At 42.8% G+C, this 21,921-nt stretch overlaps 1 protein-coding gene and 1 pseudogene across 4 annotated transcripts in view; one reads left to right on the top strand and one right to left on the bottom strand.

The window, feature by feature from the left end:
* USP31 (ubiquitin specific peptidase 31) overlaps positions 1-21,921 on the bottom strand; it is a 73,171-nt gene that overhangs the window by 28,661 nt on the left and 22,589 nt on the right. For all 4 annotated transcript variants that reach the window (XM_036460179.2, XM_036460178.2, XM_036460181.2 and 1 more), the window contains exons 2-6: positions 11,719-11,856; positions 10,268-10,356; positions 10,086-10,178; positions 9,431-9,566; positions 7,135-7,279 (exon numbers count right to left, since the gene is read on the bottom strand). In XM_036460179.2, coding sequence (XP_036316072.1) covers positions 7,135-7,279; positions 9,431-9,566; positions 10,086-10,178; positions 10,268-10,356; positions 11,719-11,856 — 601 coding nt within the window. The remainder of the gene's footprint in view (positions 1-7,134; positions 7,280-9,430; positions 9,567-10,085; positions 10,179-10,267; positions 10,357-11,718; positions 11,857-21,921) is intronic.
* Positions 4,777-5,589, top strand: LOC118731507 (annotated as a pseudogene).

Raw genomic sequence — 21,921 nt, 5'->3', positions numbered from 1 at the left:
ATTCTCAGGTGAGGATTAAAATGATGGAATACGTAGTTAAACCGACATAAATTCCAGATAAATTAACCTTTTAAAATAAAGAACACAAGAACTAGACTCGCCTATGACTCACTGGTTGAGCATCAACCCATGAGGTCACAGGTCAATTCCCAGACAGGGAACAGGCCTAGGTTTCTGGCTCAATCCCCAGTAGGCAGGGATCCAGCGTGCAGGAGGCAGCCAATCAATGATTCTCTCTCATCACTGATGTTTCCATCTCTCTCCCCCTCTCTCTTCCTCTCTGAAATCAATAAAAACATAAAGAACAATAACTCAGGAATTAGAAATACAGAAACATTGAGTTTTCATTGAGCTATTAGAGGGAAAAATACTTTTTAATGCTGAACACCATGAAGAAATCACAAAAGAACAGCAGATTTCAGTTCCTAACCATTTTAAACTTTAGTGTAAGGAAGTACAAGTAATAGAAGTCTGAATCTGAGACAATGAATGGCCTCATTTCCCAGGCTTTTGGCAGAAGAGAGGCTGGGAAGACCTGTTCTTCTAAAAGTGATCAGGATTCCTAGTGCGATGAGGGGATACCCATCAACTGCAGAGGTCAGCTCTGCATTCAAAGTGCAGGCCCTGTGATCACCAGCTGTGTGACCCCTTCATCTAAGCCTCCTCCCTCATTTGTCAATTGGGAAAAGTAGCAGCCTCATACACACGGAACCCAATAGTATAAGGCCTTTACAATAAAGACCAACACATACTCACAAAGTGGTATATTCTTCCAACAAAGGCACTCTCTGGCTAGAATATAACCTTGAACCTCCCTATATTCACTTAAAAAGAGAAACTTAGTGTAAACCCTAATAATTGGGGAATGAAGGCGGATTTGGGGTAATATTCAGCAGAACAAACACTAACTAGACTGTATATTAAGAACTATACTCAGCTGCTGGGTACAGAAAGATGAAGCAAAATGTAGTCCCAACGGTAGAGAATTCACAGTATGGTGGGACAGACACAGGAGAAAACAGGCCATGGCCACGCAACGTTCTAGTCCAGAAGCTACGGGCTAGAGCAAGGGAGGGAGGAGTCGGTCAGCCGGCCAAGAGTGGAGGAAATGAGGAAAGACTCTGGACAGGTGATTTGGGTCTTTTTATTATGACGCAATTTAAATACACAGAAGCACATGCATGAGAACACAACAACTGGAAAACAGACAACAGAGCTCCTGGGTCAAAGAACAATGAATACTGAGATAACAGACTGCCTAGAAAATGAGTAGACCAGAGAAAACTGACTCCTAAGCTGAGAGTGGAGAAAGCAGGCCAATCCAGTATATATAATTACCAAAAGATTCAAAAACTAGAGGCACCAGAAACCTCTAGAATTAGGGGGTGAAAGAAAAGAGGTAGCAAAATAAGGACTTTTGACAAGGGCACCAAGACTATCTAAGGATAGTCTCTCCAACAAACAGTGCTAAGATAATGAATATTTACATGCAAAAGAATGGAACTGGACTCCTACTTCACACCATTCACAAAAATTAGCTCAAAATCGATCCAAGACATAAATGTAAGAGCTAAAACTACAAAAGTTCTACAAGAAAACACAGGGCTAAATCTTCATGGACTTGGATTTGGCAATGGATTCTTACATATGACACCAAAAAGCACAAGCAATAGCAATGACAAGATAAATCAAACTTCATCAAAATTAAGGACTTTTATGCATCAAAAGGTACTATCCATTCAGAACACCTAAAATCTATTTGAACAGAAGGCCTACCACTAAGAATATAAAAAGAATCCACATCAAGACTCATAGGAGGGCTGGCGATACATAGCAGGCTGAGCCCAAGCCCACATGTAGTGGTTAAAAACTGGGAGGGTTATCTTGGCTGTGGATCCACAAGGAGCGAGGGATTCCAGTGTCAGGAAGAGAAGTCCCCATCATTTCTGGCAATAAAACCGGACTGTGGCTGAGTGAGAAGGAGGGCTGCTGAAGGGCCCCTCCAAAGGCTTAATCAGACTCATTCTAGCTTCAGAGCTGGACCAACAGTTCGAAAAGCACTAGCAACATATGGGAAGGGACTGAAGTGTATGACATCACAGCAAGAGCTGGAGAGACAGCTTTCTCCCAGAAAGAAGTGCTGGCAGAATCCATTGTTCCTTTTCTGAGCCCTCTCACACTGAGCACCTCCTCTGGGCTCCTCCAAGTCTAGCACAAGGAGCAACACCTGCAGATCACTCTGTAGCTCATGCAGGCTGGCCCTTGGCAGGCAGCAGGTGGTGGCTGACTTTGCAACTCCCAGAAGGCCTCAGAGACACGCAGTAGCCAGCTTCAGACCACACCAGATTACAACCCAATCACCAATACAAGCAACCCACACAAGCAGCAGGCTCAGTTGGCACCAGAGCCCCAGTGAAGCAAGTTCTGCTCCCTGGGGTCAGCCCCTGCACAGCAGCTCCTCTGCTGTAGTTAGAGCCATTCCTCACAATTGACTGACTTTCCAATGATGTGTGAACAGCAATCAAAGCTCAACTACTACTACAGGAGGATGCACACCTGGAGCATCCAGCGCAGGTGACTGGAGAGGCTGTGTCAGTGGGCCCTACAGGACACCTCCTACATGAGGCCACTCTACCAATTCCAGGGGATGTAGCAGCTCTACCTAATCTGCAGAAACAAACACGAGGAAGCAGCCAAAATGAGGAGATAAAGACACATGACACAAATGAAAAAAAAGAGAAACAGGAGAAATCTCCAGGAATAAAGCTAAATGAAATGGTGGCAAGCAAATTACCTGATACAGAGTTCAAAGCAATGGTTACAAGGATGCTCAATGAACTTAGTGAGAACTTCAAATGCATAAATGAGGACATGGAAATCATAAAAAAGAACCTGTTAGAAATGAAGAATATACTAACTGAAATGAAGAACAAGTTACATGGAATTAACAGTACAGTAGATGAAGCAGATAATCAAATCGGAGTTTTGGAATATAAGGAACCAGAAAAAAACTCAATCAAAAGTGAAATGAATCTAAAAAAAATGAGGATGGTGTAAGAAGCCTCTGGGACAACTTCAAGTGTACCAACATTCACATCATGTGATTGCTGGAATAAGAAGAGACAGAGCAAGAAACTGAAAACTTATTTGAAAAAAAATGACAAAAAACTTCCCTAATCTGATGAAGGAAATAGACATGTAAGTCCAGGAAGTGCAGCGTCCCAAACAAAATGAACCCAAAGAGGCCCATACAGTACACATCATAATTAAAATGTAAAAAGTTAAAGACAAAGAGAGAATCTTAAAAGCAGCAAGTGAAAAGCAGTTAATTACCTACAGGGGAGCCCCATAAGACTGTCAGCTGATTTATCAACAGAAACTTTGCAGGCAAGAAGGGAGTGACAAGAAATATTTAAAGTGATGAAAAGCAAGTTACCTTACCCAGCAAAGCTATCATTCAGAATCAAAGGACAAGTAAAGAGCTTCCCAGACAAAGAAAAGCTGAGTTCATCACCCCTAAAACAATATTAGATGAAATGTTAAAGGGTCTTCCTGTAGAAAAAGGAGAATTAAAAAAAAAGATCAAATTTATTAATAAAATGGCAATAAGTACATGTCTATCAATAATTACTTTAAATGCAAATGGATTAAATACTCCAATTAAAAGACATACATTGACTGAATGGTTAACAAAACAAGACCCTTACATATGCTGTCTAAAACAGACTCACTTCAGATCGAAAGATACACACAAACTGAAAGTAAAGGGATAGAAAAAAATATTTCATAAAAATGGTAATAACAAACAAAAAAGCTTATGCCAGACAAAATAGACTTTAAAACAAAGGCTATAACAAGAGACAAAGAAGGATCCAGCAAATCCACGTCTGAGTATTTATCCGAAGAAACCCAAAGGACTAAATTGAAAAGAAATGTGCATCCCTATGTTCACAGCAGCACAATTTATAATAGCCGAGACATGGAAGCAACCTAAGTCTATCAGTAAATGAACAGATAAAGAAGAGGTGGTATATACAGAATGTAACTCAGCCATAAAAAAGAATGAAATCTTGTCATTTGCAACAATATGAATGCACCTAGAGGTTAATGTGCTAAGTGAAATAAGTTAGACAGAGAAAGACAAATGCCAGATAATTTCACTTAAATGTGGAATTTAAAAAACAAAATAAACAAACAAGCGGAACAGGAAAAGGTTCATAAATACAGAGAACATCATTGTCACATGAAAGAGGGGTTAAGGTGATGGGTGAAAAAGAGGAAGAGATTTAGAAATACAAGCTGGTAGTTACAGACAGTCATGGGGATATAAAGTGCAGTATAGGGAATGTAGTCAATAATATTGTAATATGTATATATGTTGTTAGATGGGTATAGATTCATCGAGGTGATCACTTCATAAGTTATATAATGTCTAATCACAGTGTCATACACCTGAAACTAATATATTATACATCAACCTGTAACTTAAAAATAAAAATTTTCATGAGAAAGAAAAGACACTATCAAAAAATAAAGTAAAAATTTCCCCTACAGAATGGGGGAAATTTTTGCAATCAGATATCTGATAAGGGTCTATTACCCAGCATACATAAGGAACTCTTACAACTCAACAACGAAAAGATAAACAACCCAATTTAAAAATAGAGAAGGGACTTGAACAGACATTTCTCTGAAGAGGATATATAACTGGCCAACAACCACATGAAAAGGTGATCAGCATCATATATCATTAGGAAAATGCAAATAAAAACCCCAATGAGGGGGTGGGCCGGAGCGAGGCTGCAGGGGCTGGAGGGTCACATTCTGGCTGCTGGCACTACGCAAGGAAAACCACATCCGGGGCAGCATTGCAGCCAGACCCCACACCGGGCCATCCCTGCCATTACCAGATGGTCCTCAGGGACAGCATGCAGCTCCCGCGCCCCTCCCCTCCCCCTGCCCTCTACAGTACAGTACCACCACCCAAGGAGGTACCAGGATCATCTATGACCGGAAGTTCCTGACAGCATGTCAGAATTTACCTGTGACCAAAACAATCCCATGGGACCTGCCCACTATTCGGGGGGTCACTAGCCCTGTAAGTGACGAGTCCCCCACAGAAGCCAGCCAGAACCACCTGTAAAGCCCACAGGTGGTGAAGAGTCACAGTTTGAGATAGACATTTAAAGGACCAGCCATCAGATCAAGCAATGACTCAGGCCTCTCTGGCCCTTCTCCAAAGAGTCACACTGCCAATTATCACCCTGGGTAGGCAATGGGTGTGGGGTCAGCCACCCTAATCCTCTGCTCCCTCAGTCAGGGCACCTGCTGCCCCTTACTCTTGGTGAACACCAGCAGACAACTCTTTATGCCTCCATTCATGCAGGAGCTGGCACCCCAAGGGGAGCTACTCTCAAGAGACACATCCTGCAGTCTAAGCCAGGAACTGGACTTGGGAGACCCCTTCTGAATGATCATTCTGCTCCCTTCCACTGAGGGCACACCACCCATTTGCTAGGTTTGTGTGCTTGGGAAAGTTGCCCTCCCCTACTTCAACAGAGGAAATAAAAGCCACCTTTGCCCTTGGGCAAAAACAAAAAAACACACACAATGAGAGCCGAAACCAGTTTGGCTCAGTGGATAGTGTGTTGGCCTGCGGACTGAAAGGTCCCAGGTTCGATTCCAGACAAGGGCATGTACCTTGGTTGTGGGCACATCCCCAGTAGGGGGTGTGCAAGAGGCAGCTGATTGATGATTCTCTCTCATCGATATTTCTCTCTATACCTCTCTCTTCCTCTCTGTAGAAAATCAATAAAATATATTTTAAAAATCAAACAAACAAACAAACAAACAAAACAAAAAAACCCACAAATTGAGATATCACTTCACACTCACTAGGATGGCCACAATAAAAAAACAGAAAATAAAAAATGTTGGCAAGAAGGGAAAGAAATTGTAACCCTCATCTATTTGTTGTGAGAAATAAAGACAATGTAGCTGCCATGGAAAACAGTTTGATAGTTCCTTAGAAAGTTAAAGAGAATTACCATATGCCCTAGCATTTCCACTTCTAGTTATATAACCCAAAAGAAATGAAAAGAGGTTATTAAAAAAAAAATTTATACATGAATAGTCACAGCAGGACTACTTAATAATGGCCAAAAGATAGAAACAACCCAAATGTCTACTGATAGATAAATAGGCAAACAAAATGTGGTCCATACAAGTAATGGAATAATATTCAGCCATAAAAAGGAATGAAGGACTGATACACACTGCAGCATGGATGAGCCTTGAAACAATGCTAAAGGAAAGAAGTCTGTCACAAAAGGTGACATGCTCTATGATTCCATTCATGTCTAGATGAGGGGAATGTATAGAGACAGAAAGTGATTGCTTAGGACGGGGGTGGGGGGAGGGCGAGAGAAAGGGGTTCTTGGGGAGACAAGGGGAGATAGGGAAAAGCATGCGACATGTTTGTGTCAGATTTCTTAAAAGCAAGTATCAAGAGAAGGTTTCTACATTAAAGTTTTTAGAATTTAGAAATTGAGCATCAAGAGTTGGTAAGCACAATACAAAAAGAAATTTACAGCAATACATAAATAATTTGAGTAATAAGGTGGCAAAGTGTCCACAGAAGGGAGAAAATAGTCTCAGAAATGTTAGGAATTAAGGTAATATCCTTGCCTAAAGCAGTAAGAACTGTCCTCTTCTAGGAAAATATGTTACCATAAAATTTATACCATTACTAGAGGCCCGGTGCATGAATTTCATACACTGGTAGGGTGCCTAGGCCTGGCCAAGGATCAGGGCCAATTGGAGCCTTCCAGCTGCCAGCCAGGGCCTTCCTTCCCCGGCTGCCAGCTGCTGGCTGGAGCCTTCCTTGGTTCCGCACCACCCCCTGGTGGTCAGCGCACATCATAGTGAGCGATGGAACTCCTGGTCTCCTGGTTGAACTCCCGAGGAGATAATTTGCATATTAGCCTTTTATATATAGATAAATATAAAAATGTGTTATGTGTATTTTACCACAATTTAAAAAATGATGCTATCATGTAACAGACATCTGAAAAGGCAGCAGTGGTTGATCCATACACCTATTATGTGGCATTATGGAAATATATGCTCATTTACCTCTCTGACTGAGAATTCCTTCAGGCCTGAATATTTCTGGAGTCTCAAAGGCAAAAATGGAGTCGCTTTCGTGGACTGTTTCCAGGTCATCTGTGTCACAAAAGGAACGGTGGAACCCGTCATAGTACATTTCTGTTAACACAATCTAAAAATGGGGAAAATGTAAATAACTGAATAAGCAGAAAGTCAATATGAATGGATCTCCTAATTCTCCAGGAATTTCCCCAGACCATCAGGACCTAACTTGTGAGGCCTCTGACACATCACAGGGCCCACATTATTTTCCTTTAATAAGAGAATCTTGGAAGCACAGCATCCCGTCACTGAAGAGCAATGTATTTTGTTCTCAGAATGTGGTGGCACTAAACCCAGAGTTCCTCTGAGTTCTGGTGGAGAAGAGACCCAGGAGATGGTAGTCACCCCAGTTTCACAGGGGAAGAAACTAGAAAAGGCAGTGACCTGCCTGAGGTTATACAAATATTCAATCTCTGGCAATGACAGAGTCCACATCTGGCTCCAAGATTGACTCCTACATCATTAAATTTTCTTACTTCCAGGTTAAAAAATGTCAAATAATCATCAATATGTGTATTGGGAAAAAATGTAAACCCACTCAAATGTCCAACAATAGGAACTACTTAAATATATTATAGCCCTATTGGAATTATAAAGCTATTATAAAGAATGAACTATAAATAACTGCATTAACATGAAAAAAAAAATCTCCTAAGTAAATAAGAAGCAAGGTAATGAACAATGAGTTCATTTTTATAAAACAATAAATGTATACTCACAGGAAAAAAAACAAAATGAATTTACAGTATAAAATTAAAGTTAGTTCTTAGATACTTTATATGAGATACTTTCTAAGTTTTGTTTCTGAAATGGTTGAGTTTGCACAGTAACTCAGAAAAACAAAAGATGGGTAAAACAATGGAGACATTCAGGGACTTGGTTACATGCTCAGCAGCACTGTCTAGTGGAAAAGCACTGGATTGGTTGGGCATGAGGAGTTCCAGTCCCGGCCTGCCACCAACTGGCCCTGTGACCTTGAACAAGTCACATGGTTTTTCTGAGCCTCCTTCCAATGAAGGGTTTGGACTGGACCCCTTTGGTTTCCTTTACTAACACAAACATAATGAGTCTGTGAGGTGACAGGGGATGGTGGCAGAGTCCACAAACAGCCCAAGGAAAATACTCCTGGCATATGTTCTGTCCATGACTTTAATGACCACATTGTTTTTCTGCAGGCGAACATGTACACATAAGTCACTTTCTCCAGCAAGAACAATGAAGTCAAAAAAACTTATAATTGTATCACTCATCCAAAGTGCATACAAAAAGAACCAGACATTACTGAGAGCTTTAAAGAGACAACGAGATTTGCCTTGGACACACACCCAAGTCTCCCTCCCTCTCTGCCTTTCCCCTTATCTTGAAAGAAAAAAGCGAATCAATGTGCTCTTAAGTATAAGGAAAAATGTAAACACTTTATAAATGTACCAGTGCTGGGTCTATGAAAATGTGTGATATTTGCTTCTTAGGGCAACACTACTATTTGTTTTACTGTAGTAACTTCCGAAATGAGGCTGTTGGCAGTCCAAGTACATAAGAGCTTTCCTATGTAAGTATGGAAGCTTCCAGAAGTGATCTACTCAGTCACTGAATCATCTTTCCTTAGTAAATCCTAATAGGGAATGTTTTTCCAAATAAACTCATAATAGTGAACTAAATAAAGAATGTATGCAAAAATATGTCATGCCACAAGCAGGCCAATTAAAATACCAAAAATTTACCCAAAATGATAGGGATACACAAATTTCTTTTTCTTATCTAAATAAAGTAAGAGATGGGTCCAGCTCTAACCAGAGAACAAACAGAGCTGAGCATCTATCGATATATGCAGGAACTAGCCAGGTACCCAATCTAATCACATGATGGCAAAGGGTTGTCAAGAGCCACTGCTCAGGCTCTCTAAGCCTCTTTGGCTTTCAAATACCACAGGGATGTTCTTCCCATATAAGCCTCCATCCAGATGATTAGGAGGGCTAAGTAATTATAAATAAAGTCACAGCTTTTCCTTTTAAAATTGTACTAGTACACACAATTTAAGAAACATGGAAAGGTTTTGAGTACAGTTTTCTTCTCTGGGTCTTAATTTTCCTTTTCCTCACCACAGAAGCAACTGGTTTGACATTTCTATCTAACCATACTTGGCAGAGAACTGTTAAAAATCCCCGAGGACAGAAAGCACCCTTCCAGGCTCCTTGTGCAGTCGGTGTTCGCAGGCGTATACCTGGTCAGTGGGGATCTTTGTTTCCAGAGACACTGCTTCCCGGAGTCTGGCGACAGTCCCAGACAGAGGCACGGCCACGCCAATCCGCATGCAGTGTGAACACTTCCCTTGATACACTACGGTGACATAGAGAGGCCTGTACAGATCAAAGTCACATCTTCTTATTAGTTGCTTATTTCAACTAAAATATAGAAGCAAAACACACCTGATTGGAAATCAACATAAAACTGAAGTTAACCCACACCTTTATTTAGACCTAAGTAAAACTCTCAAACAATAATTAAGCGACCTCTGGAAAAGGTTAGCTTCAAAAAACAAAAGTATAACATATCAATACTTGGAAGTCTTGAGAAACAGTTCAAATAAAGCAATTAACTAAAAGTGCAAGGTGAGGTTCTAGGGAATCTAAAAGGCACTCAACAGCCCTTCTCTTTCCCCATGCTGTGGATGATGACCAAGTGAACACACACACCTGTCGCATGCACCCTGCAATCTCAAACAGGCGTGCATAAATTCCTGTAAGGTTTTAACAATGCTTGTAAGTAACATATCATTAATCCCATTATTTGTCTAAATAAGTAAGCCTGCAAGAGCCTACAGAGGAAAAGGAACACAGAGAAATGTGCCACCTTAATTTTATTAAATCTGTTCTTACCTTGTGTAGGGTAGAGGGATTGGCAAAGAAATGCAGAGGAAGGGGTCAAAAGTGTTGCTCTGCTTCTGACAATGAGGACATGTCAGGGAGGATCTTCAAAAAACAAAATGTAAGACACCCACATTACGATCACCTACAACCACATACGCAGGCAACATAAAGGAAATTTAATTTGCTCATACCTGTATTGGGCTTGAAAAAGTTCTTGTACAAAAGTGCTACAGACAGGAAAAGATGGTCCCTCAGGCATCATATCAGACTCTGATGGTGGCTTAAAAGAAGAAAGTACAATTTCACAGACTAAAAGAACCAATTATTGACTGAAGATGACCCTGAAAGTGGCACAAATGTCCCTGACTTCTTATTCAGCTATGCATCAGGTCCAGATGTTCCAGGGAAAGGTATCTGCTAAAGGAACCAGAACACAGCTGCCAGGACGTGGGTCACAGAACTCATCTCTTCACAGCCCTCCCACATCTCCGTCTCTCCAGCCCCTCCAGGCAGTTCCTCCAATCTCCCTCCAACTCTCAATGTCCTGCTCTAACCTCTTCCAGGAAATTAATCCTGACCACGGAGTTCCTAGCATGTGTTAGCTGCTGATTTGGGTACTTAGTCACTCTACTTTATATTTCACTAACCTTTCCATGTCTCTCCACTAACAGTCACCAAGGACCTGCGATTACATGCAGAGAGCACGGAAGAGGGCTTTAGGGTACAAAAATAAGACACAGAGCCTGACTGACTTCCTGAGTCTGGTAGGGGAGAGAGTCAGCTACAAGCATAGAGTTCTATGACAGAACAGTGTTCAGGCACAAAAGGACCTTGAATTGGAATAATTTAACAACTTACCGAAACAAGAAATTTAAATTTTGAGGTACTGAGCAGAATTACCAAAAACTTTAAAAGCTGCAAGAGAAAGGCAACTCTTTTTTTTGTTCCTTTTAAATATTTTGTATTGATTTTTTTTACAGAGAGGAAGGGAGAGGGATAGAGAGCTAGAAACATCGATGAGAGAGAATCATCAATCAGCTGCCTCTTGCACAGCCCCTACTGGGAATGTGCCTGCAACCAAGGTACATGCCCCTTGACCGGAACTGAACCTGGGACCTTTCAGTCCGCAGGCAGACGCTCTATCCACTGAGCCAAACCGGTTTTGGCAAGAAAAGCAACTCTTTATCTTAATTACTTCCATTATAAAAATCATTTTACCCATCATAGTAAAGCTACATGCATAAAAATTGAGGATAAATCACTCTCAGTACGAATATTCTGGGGTTCAGTTCCTACACTTGTTCCTGTTTAACTATGTCCATTCCAGTGATCTAGGCTATGGGTCTCACTGGACTAGAAAGCAAGTGTTTGCTTTAATAACAGTTTAGTGAGGTGGAACCACTTAATTTTAGTCTAAAGTTACTCATTAGACTGTAAGCTCCTGGACGGTGCCTTTGGCACCTCAGGCTCCCAGCACAGTAGCCAGTGTGAGAAACCCTCTAAGTGCCCATGAAACTTACCCTCCCCTGGAGCTCACTCAATGCCATTACAGTAACTAAGTGCCGACTGCAGCAGCTCCTGAGAGGTTTGGGAGAACGGACCCTGGGCCCTGGCTCCGGGCTGCTGGGCGGGGCACCCTCACCTTCACAGGAGGCTGGCCGCTCTGCTTCAGCGCATGATTGAGGTCTTCGTGAACTCGGTCCAAAAGCCACAGCAGAAACTCCTGGGCATCGTGCTGGGAATTCCCCCGGTACTGCAGGGCATTCTTTGACACAATACTCTAGACAGACACAAATCAGCACGAAGAGTGTGAGTCCCAGCTCTGTGATAAACTGCTCCACTTCCCAAAGAGGGAGGGATGCAAGCTCTCAGGGTGTTAGAGGACTCCCCCGAAAGAGCAATGTAAAAGCAGGCGCTAAAAACAACTAAAAACCAACAGAAAACAGGTGCTCACTGTAAATTCACCCCCACGAACAGGCACCAAACACCTAAATATGCCTATCCCACTTTTAGGAATACAGCTAAAGGAAACCATCAAAATAGTCACGACATCTACGAGGATATTCATTCATCAGACCTTCTAATAACAAAAACAGGTAATAACTTGAACATCTTAAAAATGAGAATTTTTACAAGTACCACACTGTTACTTTGTAGACGCAAAACCACCAAAATGTTCTATGTCAATTAGCAAAAAAAGAATTGGTAGTATAAAATAAACAAGTATACATCATATAAATATTGAGTAAATAAATGGAAGAGACGAATCTTCCTTATAGAAGACTTTTAATTAATGTATGTCACTAATGCCCCTCCAGGAGTTGGACTTTTAGAATGGGCTATGATAGTGTCCTGCTTTCAAAGACTCGGATATGGGAGAGGGTAGCCAGGGAAAGGCTAAGCTGAACTGAAGTAAAATCATGGGCTCTGGAGCACGTAGCCTTGGTCCAAAATCTCTGTCCTGCCTCTTACTATGCGTGAGGTCTGGACTAACTCCCCTCCAAAGCGGGAAGGACAATGATTTAGTGTGATGGTTAAGTGAGAACGCATGCAAAACATTTCACATGTAAATGAGTAATTAAGCACTCAAATTCTGACTATGAATATTGGACTTGTAAAGTAGGGAGACAACTACACAAAGTGAAAGCAGTTCAGACAAATGAAATGATGAAGCATGAGATAATGGGGGTCTGAGCTAAAGCATGAGGGCAGAAATGTGAGGCCAAATCTGAGATTTCGAAATTAAAGAAGTAGAATCAATAGAACTGGGTGAGTTAATGGATGTGGGAAGTGAGGAAGAAGGCATTAGTGCCACCCAGGTGTCTATCTGGATGATGCTCAACTGGCGGTACCTGCATCAAGACAAAATAAAAAAGGAAGAAGTCTGGGAAAGAGAGTGATGAGTTAGTTCCCTTTCAAATCCACTGCATTTGCAGCTCTGCAGAACCTCCACGTAGAAGTACCTGGTAAACAAGTGAAAAATACAGATCTGGGCTCCATGGAAGTCTGTGATAAGGACAAGATTTGGAAATCACCAGATGAGTGGTAGTTAAAACCATTGAGTATGTCTGATCACCCAGACATAATCATGAGATGGAACCCAGAGGTCAGCTATATTTACGGAAGACCAAAAAAGTCATCAAAGATGTGGCAAAAAAATCAGGAGAATGGAGACCCCAAGAGTCAAGAGAAGAGACCCAGGCAGAAAGTGATCAATAGTATTCAAAGTTGAAGGATGAAGTAAACCAAAGAAATAAAAGCTGTCCATTGTATTATAGTTTTCCAATAAAGATCACGGTAACAGAAAGATACTTTACAAAGATTCAAATTTAGGAAGGAAAAACTCAGGACAAAAATGAGATCATATTGAGGTGTCATGGGCAAAACTTACTACTGATAAAGTGAGCAAGGAAAAGGAAGGGCCCTGAAGACAAACGAGGATGCCGCCTGGATGCCATCTCAGACGCAGTACAGAGGAGAGAGGCTATCCTCACCCAGTTTCCTCGGGGGGGGGGGGGGGGGGGGTCTTCACCACAGGACAAAACCTCTACCAGAGGTCAGGTGCCACCCAAATCACCAAGTCCAACTTCTTCTTTCTCAGCCCTCACCTTATTCAGTCTCCCTGTAGCAGTTTCTAAACTTGGTATCTTTCTTAATTTTGAAATGACTTGGTCTGTGGCCTTATGTTCTCATTTAGGAGAATCAAAACCAGAGCCATCGGTATGGACATTGCAAGAAGGTGAGCTACAAAAGAAAGAGAATTCCTAGTAAAGGAATGGATCAAGAAAAAACACCAGCACTAGCCACACTGACTCAGGATGGAAGAGAAACAAGTGACTGGTGGCGCTACCTTGCGGGAGACACCACGTTTTCAGTGTCTGACAGGCGACAATGACGCCGGAACAGCAGAAGACTGCAGCACTCTGGATGTGTTATGTTTGAGGAACCTACAGGATCCCAAGTGAGGTTAAGTGTGGTGCTCAGGAAGACACCTGAGCTGGAAGTTAAATCAGAGAATCATATCCCTATCCCATGAGCAGAGGCAATAACCCAGCCAGGACAGAACCTTGAAGAATGCTAGCACAGAAGGTACAAGTCACAGAAAAGAAGCCAAAAAGATAAGAGAGTGGCAGCACACAGACAGAGGGAGGGGAAACCTCCAGGGGCTGAAAGCAACAATGTCAACTACTGCAGGAAAGTAAAAAGGCAGGGAGACAGGTCCTTTGGAATGGCAAATGAAGAGGTTGCCTGCCTGTGCAATTTCAGTGGAGCAGACAGGGAGGGTGAAAGAAGACCACTCTTCATAGCCAAGAAGCTGAGTTTTGAAAGGAAGGAGAAAAGATGCTGTGACCCCCTAGAGGGGGACTGAGTGACACAGCAGAGGCACTTATAGGTGAGGGTAGAAGCTAACGAAAAGAGACACCTGAAGAAAGGCGATGCTTTTTCATTTTTATTTTTTTATTGGTTTTAAAGAGAGGAAAGAGAGAGAAAAGGAGAGAAACTTCATTGTGAGAAACATCTACCAGTTGCCTACTTCCCGCACACGCTCTGACCACGGATCCAAATCTGCAATCCAGGTTTGTGCCCTGACCAGGAATCGAGCATGCTACCTTTTGGTGTATGGGACAACTCGCAAACCAAGTGAGCCACCTGGCCAAGACAAGAAAGGTGATTCTTCAGTAAGCGGAGAAGGAGGGATTCAGAATAGGTAAACTGCCTTAAAAAGGAAGTGCGAGGACAGAAACAGAGGTAAGAATATGTAATGGTTGGGAGAAGTTACAGACAGGAAGGTGGGGAAGCTTGATGCGTATTGTTTGTGGAGGAAGCAGAGGACAACTGGCAAGAAGTCTTGTGTACAGCAAGGGGAGAAACAAGTATCATGGCACACGGCTGGATACACAAATGGCCAGAAGCATGACCAGCTTCTGTTGGGGACCCTCTCTCTGTTTCCAATGAGGACGCAGGGGAAGTCCTCAGCATCTGCATTCTAAGGAACAGATTAGCTTAACCTCAATGCTTCATTATATATCAGAGCAAATATTTATGGACAATGTCATCAAATTTCAGGGTGGAGTCAATATTAAGTTCTTTATCAGGCTTGCATTCAACTTGATTTATGCTTCCTGCCACTATCACTTCAACTCATCCAGCATTTACCCCAAATCACTATGTCCCAGGCGCTGTGCTAAAGCCACTCAGCAAGATTCTTGTGGGGCACGATGAAACAGGCCACCGGCACTTCCACAGCCCTCTGCAACTGGGGCAGACTGCTCTGGGTCCACCTCACCCTCAGTCATCACATCACAAACTGCAGGCAAGTCACAGGAGACCTCACTGCACACACAGACACAAAGGAAGGCTCCTCTTTCAGCGCCCAGTCCCCTCAGACAGACACACACACACACACACACACACACACACACACACACACACACACACGGCAGCACGACAGGGCCTGCCCCCAGGCAGGTGCTGCTCCTTGTGCCTGGCCCAGTCCCCTCAGGTCCCCAGCCGCCCAGGGCCGGCCCAAGGCTCAGGTAACCAGAACAGGGGAAGCGGCAGAGGTGTGATGGGGGTGTCGCCTTCCTCACCTGAGGGCTCCCGGACTGAGAGGGGGCAGGCCAGGCTGAGGGAAGTCCCCCTCCAGTACATGGATTTTCATACACTGGGCTTCTAGTAATCTAATAACCACCCTTAGTATGTTATAGGAGAAAGAAAATAGGGGTCAAAAACAAAACAAAACAAAACAAACAAACAAAAAACAGGGAGACTAGGCGGTGTGGCTGTGATTTAATGTCGCCCAGGCACCAGGAGATCACCAGTGCGATTCCTGGTCAGGGCACGTGCCCAGGCTGCAGCTTGATCTCCCAGTGGGAGGTATGCAGGAAGGCAGCCGATGGATGCTTCTCTCCCTCTCCCTTTCCCTCTCCCTCCCTCTAAAATCAATAAAAATATATTTAATTTTTTAAAAAAAGATAGTCACAAAACGTTGGATATGTTTTTATAAAAAAAGAAAAAATGAGTTATTTCTGGTACAGAGTTCCTTGACCTTTATAGACACAGAGTAACTCAAATCAAGATATCCCTGCATCCAAGTTCTCATGACCCAAATTCGGGAACTAAACAGACATGGAAAACAAGAGCTATCTGACTGCTGTAAAACTAACTTTGGAGATTAAATAAACTTGTATGTACCACAAAGACTTGGTGACAAATTCACTGCTTAGGATACAGACTAGGAAAAGGCATATATCTTGTCTAAAAGGGTTGAGAATGGATTACTCCATTTAAATAAATTATAACTAAAAGTAGAAGTATGGTCAAGAGCATTAGAGCCGGGATAAAAGGATGAAATATAAAAAAAGAAATTACGACAGTGGTTCAGCGAGATGAACAAGGAGCCAAGACTTCCCAACAGATAATAAAGCTATACCGGAACAAAACAGAGCAACAAGAGAAGACCCCCAAGTACGTAACAGTGGTCAGGAGTTCCCACTAGAAATGCAATAGAAACAGAGAGACTGGTCCTGAACACCTGAGTTTAAGTCTTCTTTCCACTTTTTACTTAGCATTTCTCTGAGCTTTGGCTATCTTTTCTGCAAAATGGTGATGGCAATATTTTTCTAAAAATATTGTGGCGCTTCAATCATAAAGCATCATAAATTCTAAAACTCTGTATGGCTGCTGTTACATAACTTTCAAAAGTCAAGAATAAAGAAAAGACATACCCTCTGGTGCTATAGGCCACCATATTTGGAAAATCCCAAAGAGAAAGCAAAGGAAAAAATACCTAAGGCTTTGTCACCTGACTCTTGATTACACATCAGAATCATCTGAGAAATTTTAAAAATAAAGAAATTTTAATGCAGCAGATCCAGGCCTATGGTGGGATCTGATCACCGCTCACTTTTTATCGAGTGTGATTTTTTTTTTTTAACAATTCACGTGGGAAGCTAAGACAGAGAAGGAACATGGCCACACTGGAACAGCTCTGCGGCTTCACTTCTAAAGCACTCACATTTAGGAGAAGCTTTGTCCTCACTGGATTACACCACTTTCTACACTGCATTTTATTCATATCTCAGGAAATACAATATCATATCTGCCTCCACTATACGATGATAGGGATATTTTCAATATCCCCCGCCTACACCTAACAAACGCAATGCTTGATACAAAGAGTAACAATTACAGTTAATAGTTGAGTACTTATAATGTATCAGGCATTATACTAATTGTTGATAGGTGCTATTTCCTATAAAATCAACCCCTTGAAAATTCCCTGTGCTGTGTAATTATTATTACTAAAACGTTCGAACTCAGAGAAGTGAAGTACCTTGTCCAAAGTTACCATAATTCTTCAACCTCATCTTACAGAAACAGCCTTCAAACCATTCTGTCAATTCCCTTCCCTCATACAACTCAGGAGCACACAGGCCTTGGGGTTCTTCATTCTGAGGGTGTTCCCCATGCAGACATAAACCTGTGTAGGAAACTAAACTACAGCTGCACCAAGTCTGAGGCTTCTGGGAGTTTATTTGCTTTTAAACAAATCCTTGTTAATCGGTGTTCGTTTTGTTGTAATTTGCATTTTCCCTACAACTGAAATATGGCCAAGAAACAAAAATGCCGTTTAGCTCACTGAGATGTCGAGATGTCGTTATCTGAGGCATAATGAGGAATGCAGACTATGTCAGAAGATCAAGTTGCAGCTTGTGAAGGTTTCTGTCCCGCCAGAGTGTCCTGGTTGCGGTTGTGACAGAGAGCCAACAAAAGACAAGGATCTGGCTGTGGAGAACGCCACCCCCTCTCCTCAGCTAACGCAAGGCGAGTGACAGCTCTGCTGCGAGGAGGAAGTCTGTCCTGCCACAGGAGTGTCTTCTTTTGGGGCCTCTTGTTTTCCAACACAATCTAAGATTCTTCCAAAAATAATGCCTTTCTTTTGTTTTTTGAGAAAGAAAAAATTTTGCCTAACAATCAGCACAATCTAAAAAGCTAACACTTATTCCTGATGTAACTAAAAGGTAGTCAACTACAGTAAGTTTAATATGTTCAACAGTTAAAAGTCAAAAGAGAAAAACTAGAAAATTCATCTAACTATCTAAGAAATTATTATGTACGAGTGGCCCGGTGCACAGATCCGTACACATTGAAAGGACATTAATTAGGTGACCGGAGGGCAGGACTGGGTGGGACTGGGCGAGACTGGATGGACATGCTCTGGAGCCAACCTTCCATAGTCCCTCCCCAGGTCAGCTGTACCTGGGGTGGCACTGTGGCTCGAAGGTGTGTGCAGAACGAGCAGGGTCCCTCCAGCAGGTGGGGTTCCTCAGCCTGGCCTGCAGGGATCAGGCTGAAACCAGCTCTCTGCCAAGCTGCTGTCAGACAGGGTGTGGAACACAAACTCAGGTGTGCAGTAAACCAGATTCAAGGCTGACAGTGCCCCAGCAACAACATAACCCACTGCCAAAGGTAGAAGGATGTGGCCCTCGCGGCCCCCGGGAGAAACTGGGCTCCCTCTTCTCTGGTTTCGGGATGTGTCACCTGAGAACCACCGCTGCCAAATCACTGCAGCTCAGCAGCTCCTGCATTGAGCATCTGCCCTCTGGTGGTCAGTGAACGTCACAGCTACTGTTGGACGGACACTTAGCATATTAATATTAGCCTTTTATATATATACTAGGCACCTGTTGCAGGAATATTCCTGCAAGACTTCTAGCAGGCTTCTGCCCCGCCGCCGCCACCACCTCTCCCACCCCTCACCTCACCTGCTGTGGTGGGCAGGGCGGGCACCCCCACCACGTCTCCCTGGCTGCATGTGCTGCCACCACCACTGCACACCTCGCCCCACCCACCCACTCCACCACACCCGCCGCCGGCCATGTGTGCCACCACTGCACACCTGCTGCCAGTGCATTCCTTCCAGCAGCCACAACCGCCTTGCTTTCCACTTTCCCTCCCTCTTCCTGCTATGCTGTCTTCAGTCTTCACTCCTCCCTCCCTCCGTGTATGCAAATTAACCGCCATCTTTGTTGGGTTGATTTGCATACTTGCTCTGATTGGCTGTTGGGTGTGGTTTGTGTAGCGGAGTGGGTGGTTAATTTGCATATTATTAGGTTAGATTAGAGGCCCAGTTCACAAAATTCATGTACGAAGGAGAGGGTGTCCCTCGGCCCAGCCTGCACCCTCTCCAATGTCTGACTGCCTAGAAATCCCTCTCACAATCCAGGACTGCTAGCTCCCAACCACTCACCTGCCTGACTCCCTGATTGCCCCTAACCACTTCTGCCTGCCAGCCTGATCACTCCCTAACCACTCCTCTGCCAGCCTGATCAGTGCCTAAGTAATCCCGTGCTGGCCCAATTGCCCCTAACTGCCCTCACCTGCTATCCTGGTTGCCCCTAATTGTCCTCTCCTGCTGGCCTGGTCCCCCACAACTGCCCTCCCCTGCTGGCCCAGTCACCCCTAACTGCCCTTTCTTGCCAGCCTGGTTGCTCCCAACTGCTCTCCCCTGCTGGCCTGGTTGCCCTCAACTGCCCTCCCCTGCAGGACTGGTTCCCCCCAACTGCCCTCCCCTGCAGGCCTGGTCTCCCCTCCAACTGCCCTCCCCTGCCAGCCTGGTCACTCCTAACTGCTCTCCCCTGCTAGCCTGGTTGCCTCTAACTGCTCTCCCTTGCAGGCCTGGACCTTCCCAACTGCCCTCCCCTGCTGGCAATCTTTGACCACACGGGAGCAACCATCTTGTGTGTTGGAGTGATGTTCAATTTGTATATTACCTCTTTGGATAAATTCCTACTATGGAGTGTTATAGACATGAGAAAGTTAATTTAGAAAATATGAAGAAATAAATAATACAATAAAGTGAAAAGAAGATACAAAATTATGTAAGAACATGATTTCAAACTTTTAAAATACATTTTAAATAACTCTTGTCTTGTATCTTTTTTAATATACACCAAAGCATTATCTTAGGTGTTATTATCTTAGAATGACAAGTGTTAGGTGATTCTTCTTCACATGTTTCTGTATTTTGCACATGTTCTAAAATAAATTTGTTGATAACAATAACTAGGTGATACTTAAGAATAATCTGATTATAGCATACCTTGGAATTTTGGCAAGGAACCTCAATCTTATGCACTAACGATGGGGATAGCAAAAATTCATCCCAGTGAAATAGGCAGCACTCCACTGAGAATTTCTTTCTTCTCTGCTAGACAGACCTAGGGAGTCCTACACTCCAGTTCTCTGCCCATGTTAATCCTAAAGCCAAAAGCAAGCTTTGGATCTTATCACTGGAGGGAAAATGTGACAGCATCAAAGAAAAATGAGGGAAAGAGAGAGGGGAAAAGAGTTTGTGCCTTTAAATATAATTTTATTTTATTTTTTAAATACATTTTATTGATTTTTTACAGAGAGGAAGGGAGAGAGATAGAGAGCTAGAAACATCGAGGAGAGAGAAACATTGACCAGCTACCTCCTGCACACCCCCTACCGGGGATGTGCCCACAACCAAGGTACATGCCCTTGACCGGAATCGAACCCGGGACCTTTCAGTCCGTAGGCTGACGCTCTACCACTGAACCAAAACGGTTTCGGCTAAATATGATTTTATTGATTTTAGAGAGAAAGGAAGAGAGAGGGATATAGAGATAGAAACATGGATGAAAAACATTTATTGGTTGCCTCCTACAATGCTCAACCACTGAGCCAGACCAGCGGGCCAATCTATGTTCTGGATTGAGTGGCACTCCTCTTTGGGACAGAAGTGAAATGAAAATGACCCACCCATTTTTGAAGATGGCACATGGTGGGGAAGAAAAGGTGTAGAGAAGACAAGCAGTATGTCTTCTATAATCAGTATGTGTGTGTAAACACACACACATGTGCAAAGAGGCAACAGAGTCTTGATTTTGAATCTATTGGTATTTGATGATAAACAACTCAAAAATGTTTTTGACCAAACAGCTAATTTTATAAAGGGATCCAAGTATTCTGGAAATAGCCTTGACTTAAAGCATACATAAATTATGAGTTCACAGGGCTACAAACCCAGAGTGCTCTCAATAAAGTTTAACTGGCTGCAAATGCAAGGCCCAGTCCTGCCATACCCCTCTTCTCCACACCCAATGCTATGCATGTAAGCCGGACTGATTCCTAAGCCAGACACATAGTAGGCAGTCTCCAAATCCACCCTGGCCTCCGCCAGTTCAGTTCACCCACCCTCACAAGAATCAGATCACATAAAAACAGCTAACGTGGCTTCAGGCTTTTCTTAGCAAAGAACAATTTAAAACCTTCCTAGCTTTGGCCTGGCCTGGCCTGCCCCAATCTTGACCAATTCTAGCTAGTCTAGGCCTTGGTCATCTGCCTGTAGAATGTGAAGACTAAATGGAAGAGTGCATAAATACATAAAGAACAGAAAATTCTGTGTAATCAAAAATAGGGCAATTCCTGAATTACTGAACTATTACTTTGTATACATGTACTTCTACTTTAAAGAACAGATAAAGCTGCCCTACCTCATTATCAACAAGGAAATGCAATTTAAAACAAAATGCGATTTTTCATTTATCAATGTAAAGATGCCTATTCTGCAACAGAGGGTACAATAGACATCCTTACACACTATTTATGGCACAATCCTGTAAAATAAGGTAACAAACACAACTTAAGAACCTTCAAAATAAGGCCTGGCTGAAATGGCTTAGTTGGAAGAGTGTTAGACTGAAGAACCTTTAAAACAGATAACCACTGACCCAGGAATTTCACTTCTATATGTCCTAAAAAATAGCCTAAAGTAATTGTAGTTATCTTACTGATTTTAATAACTCGTTTATGTCAT

This window comes from Pipistrellus kuhlii, unplaced genomic scaffold (assembly GCF_014108245.1).
Source record: "Pipistrellus kuhlii isolate mPipKuh1 unplaced genomic scaffold, mPipKuh1.p scaffold_m20_p_31, whole genome shotgun sequence".
Classification (NCBI taxonomy): domain Eukaryota; kingdom Metazoa; phylum Chordata; class Mammalia; order Chiroptera; family Vespertilionidae; genus Pipistrellus; species Pipistrellus kuhlii.
The sequence above is the reverse complement of the archived record's forward strand: the minus strand, read 5'-3'. Positions and strand labels throughout refer to the sequence as shown.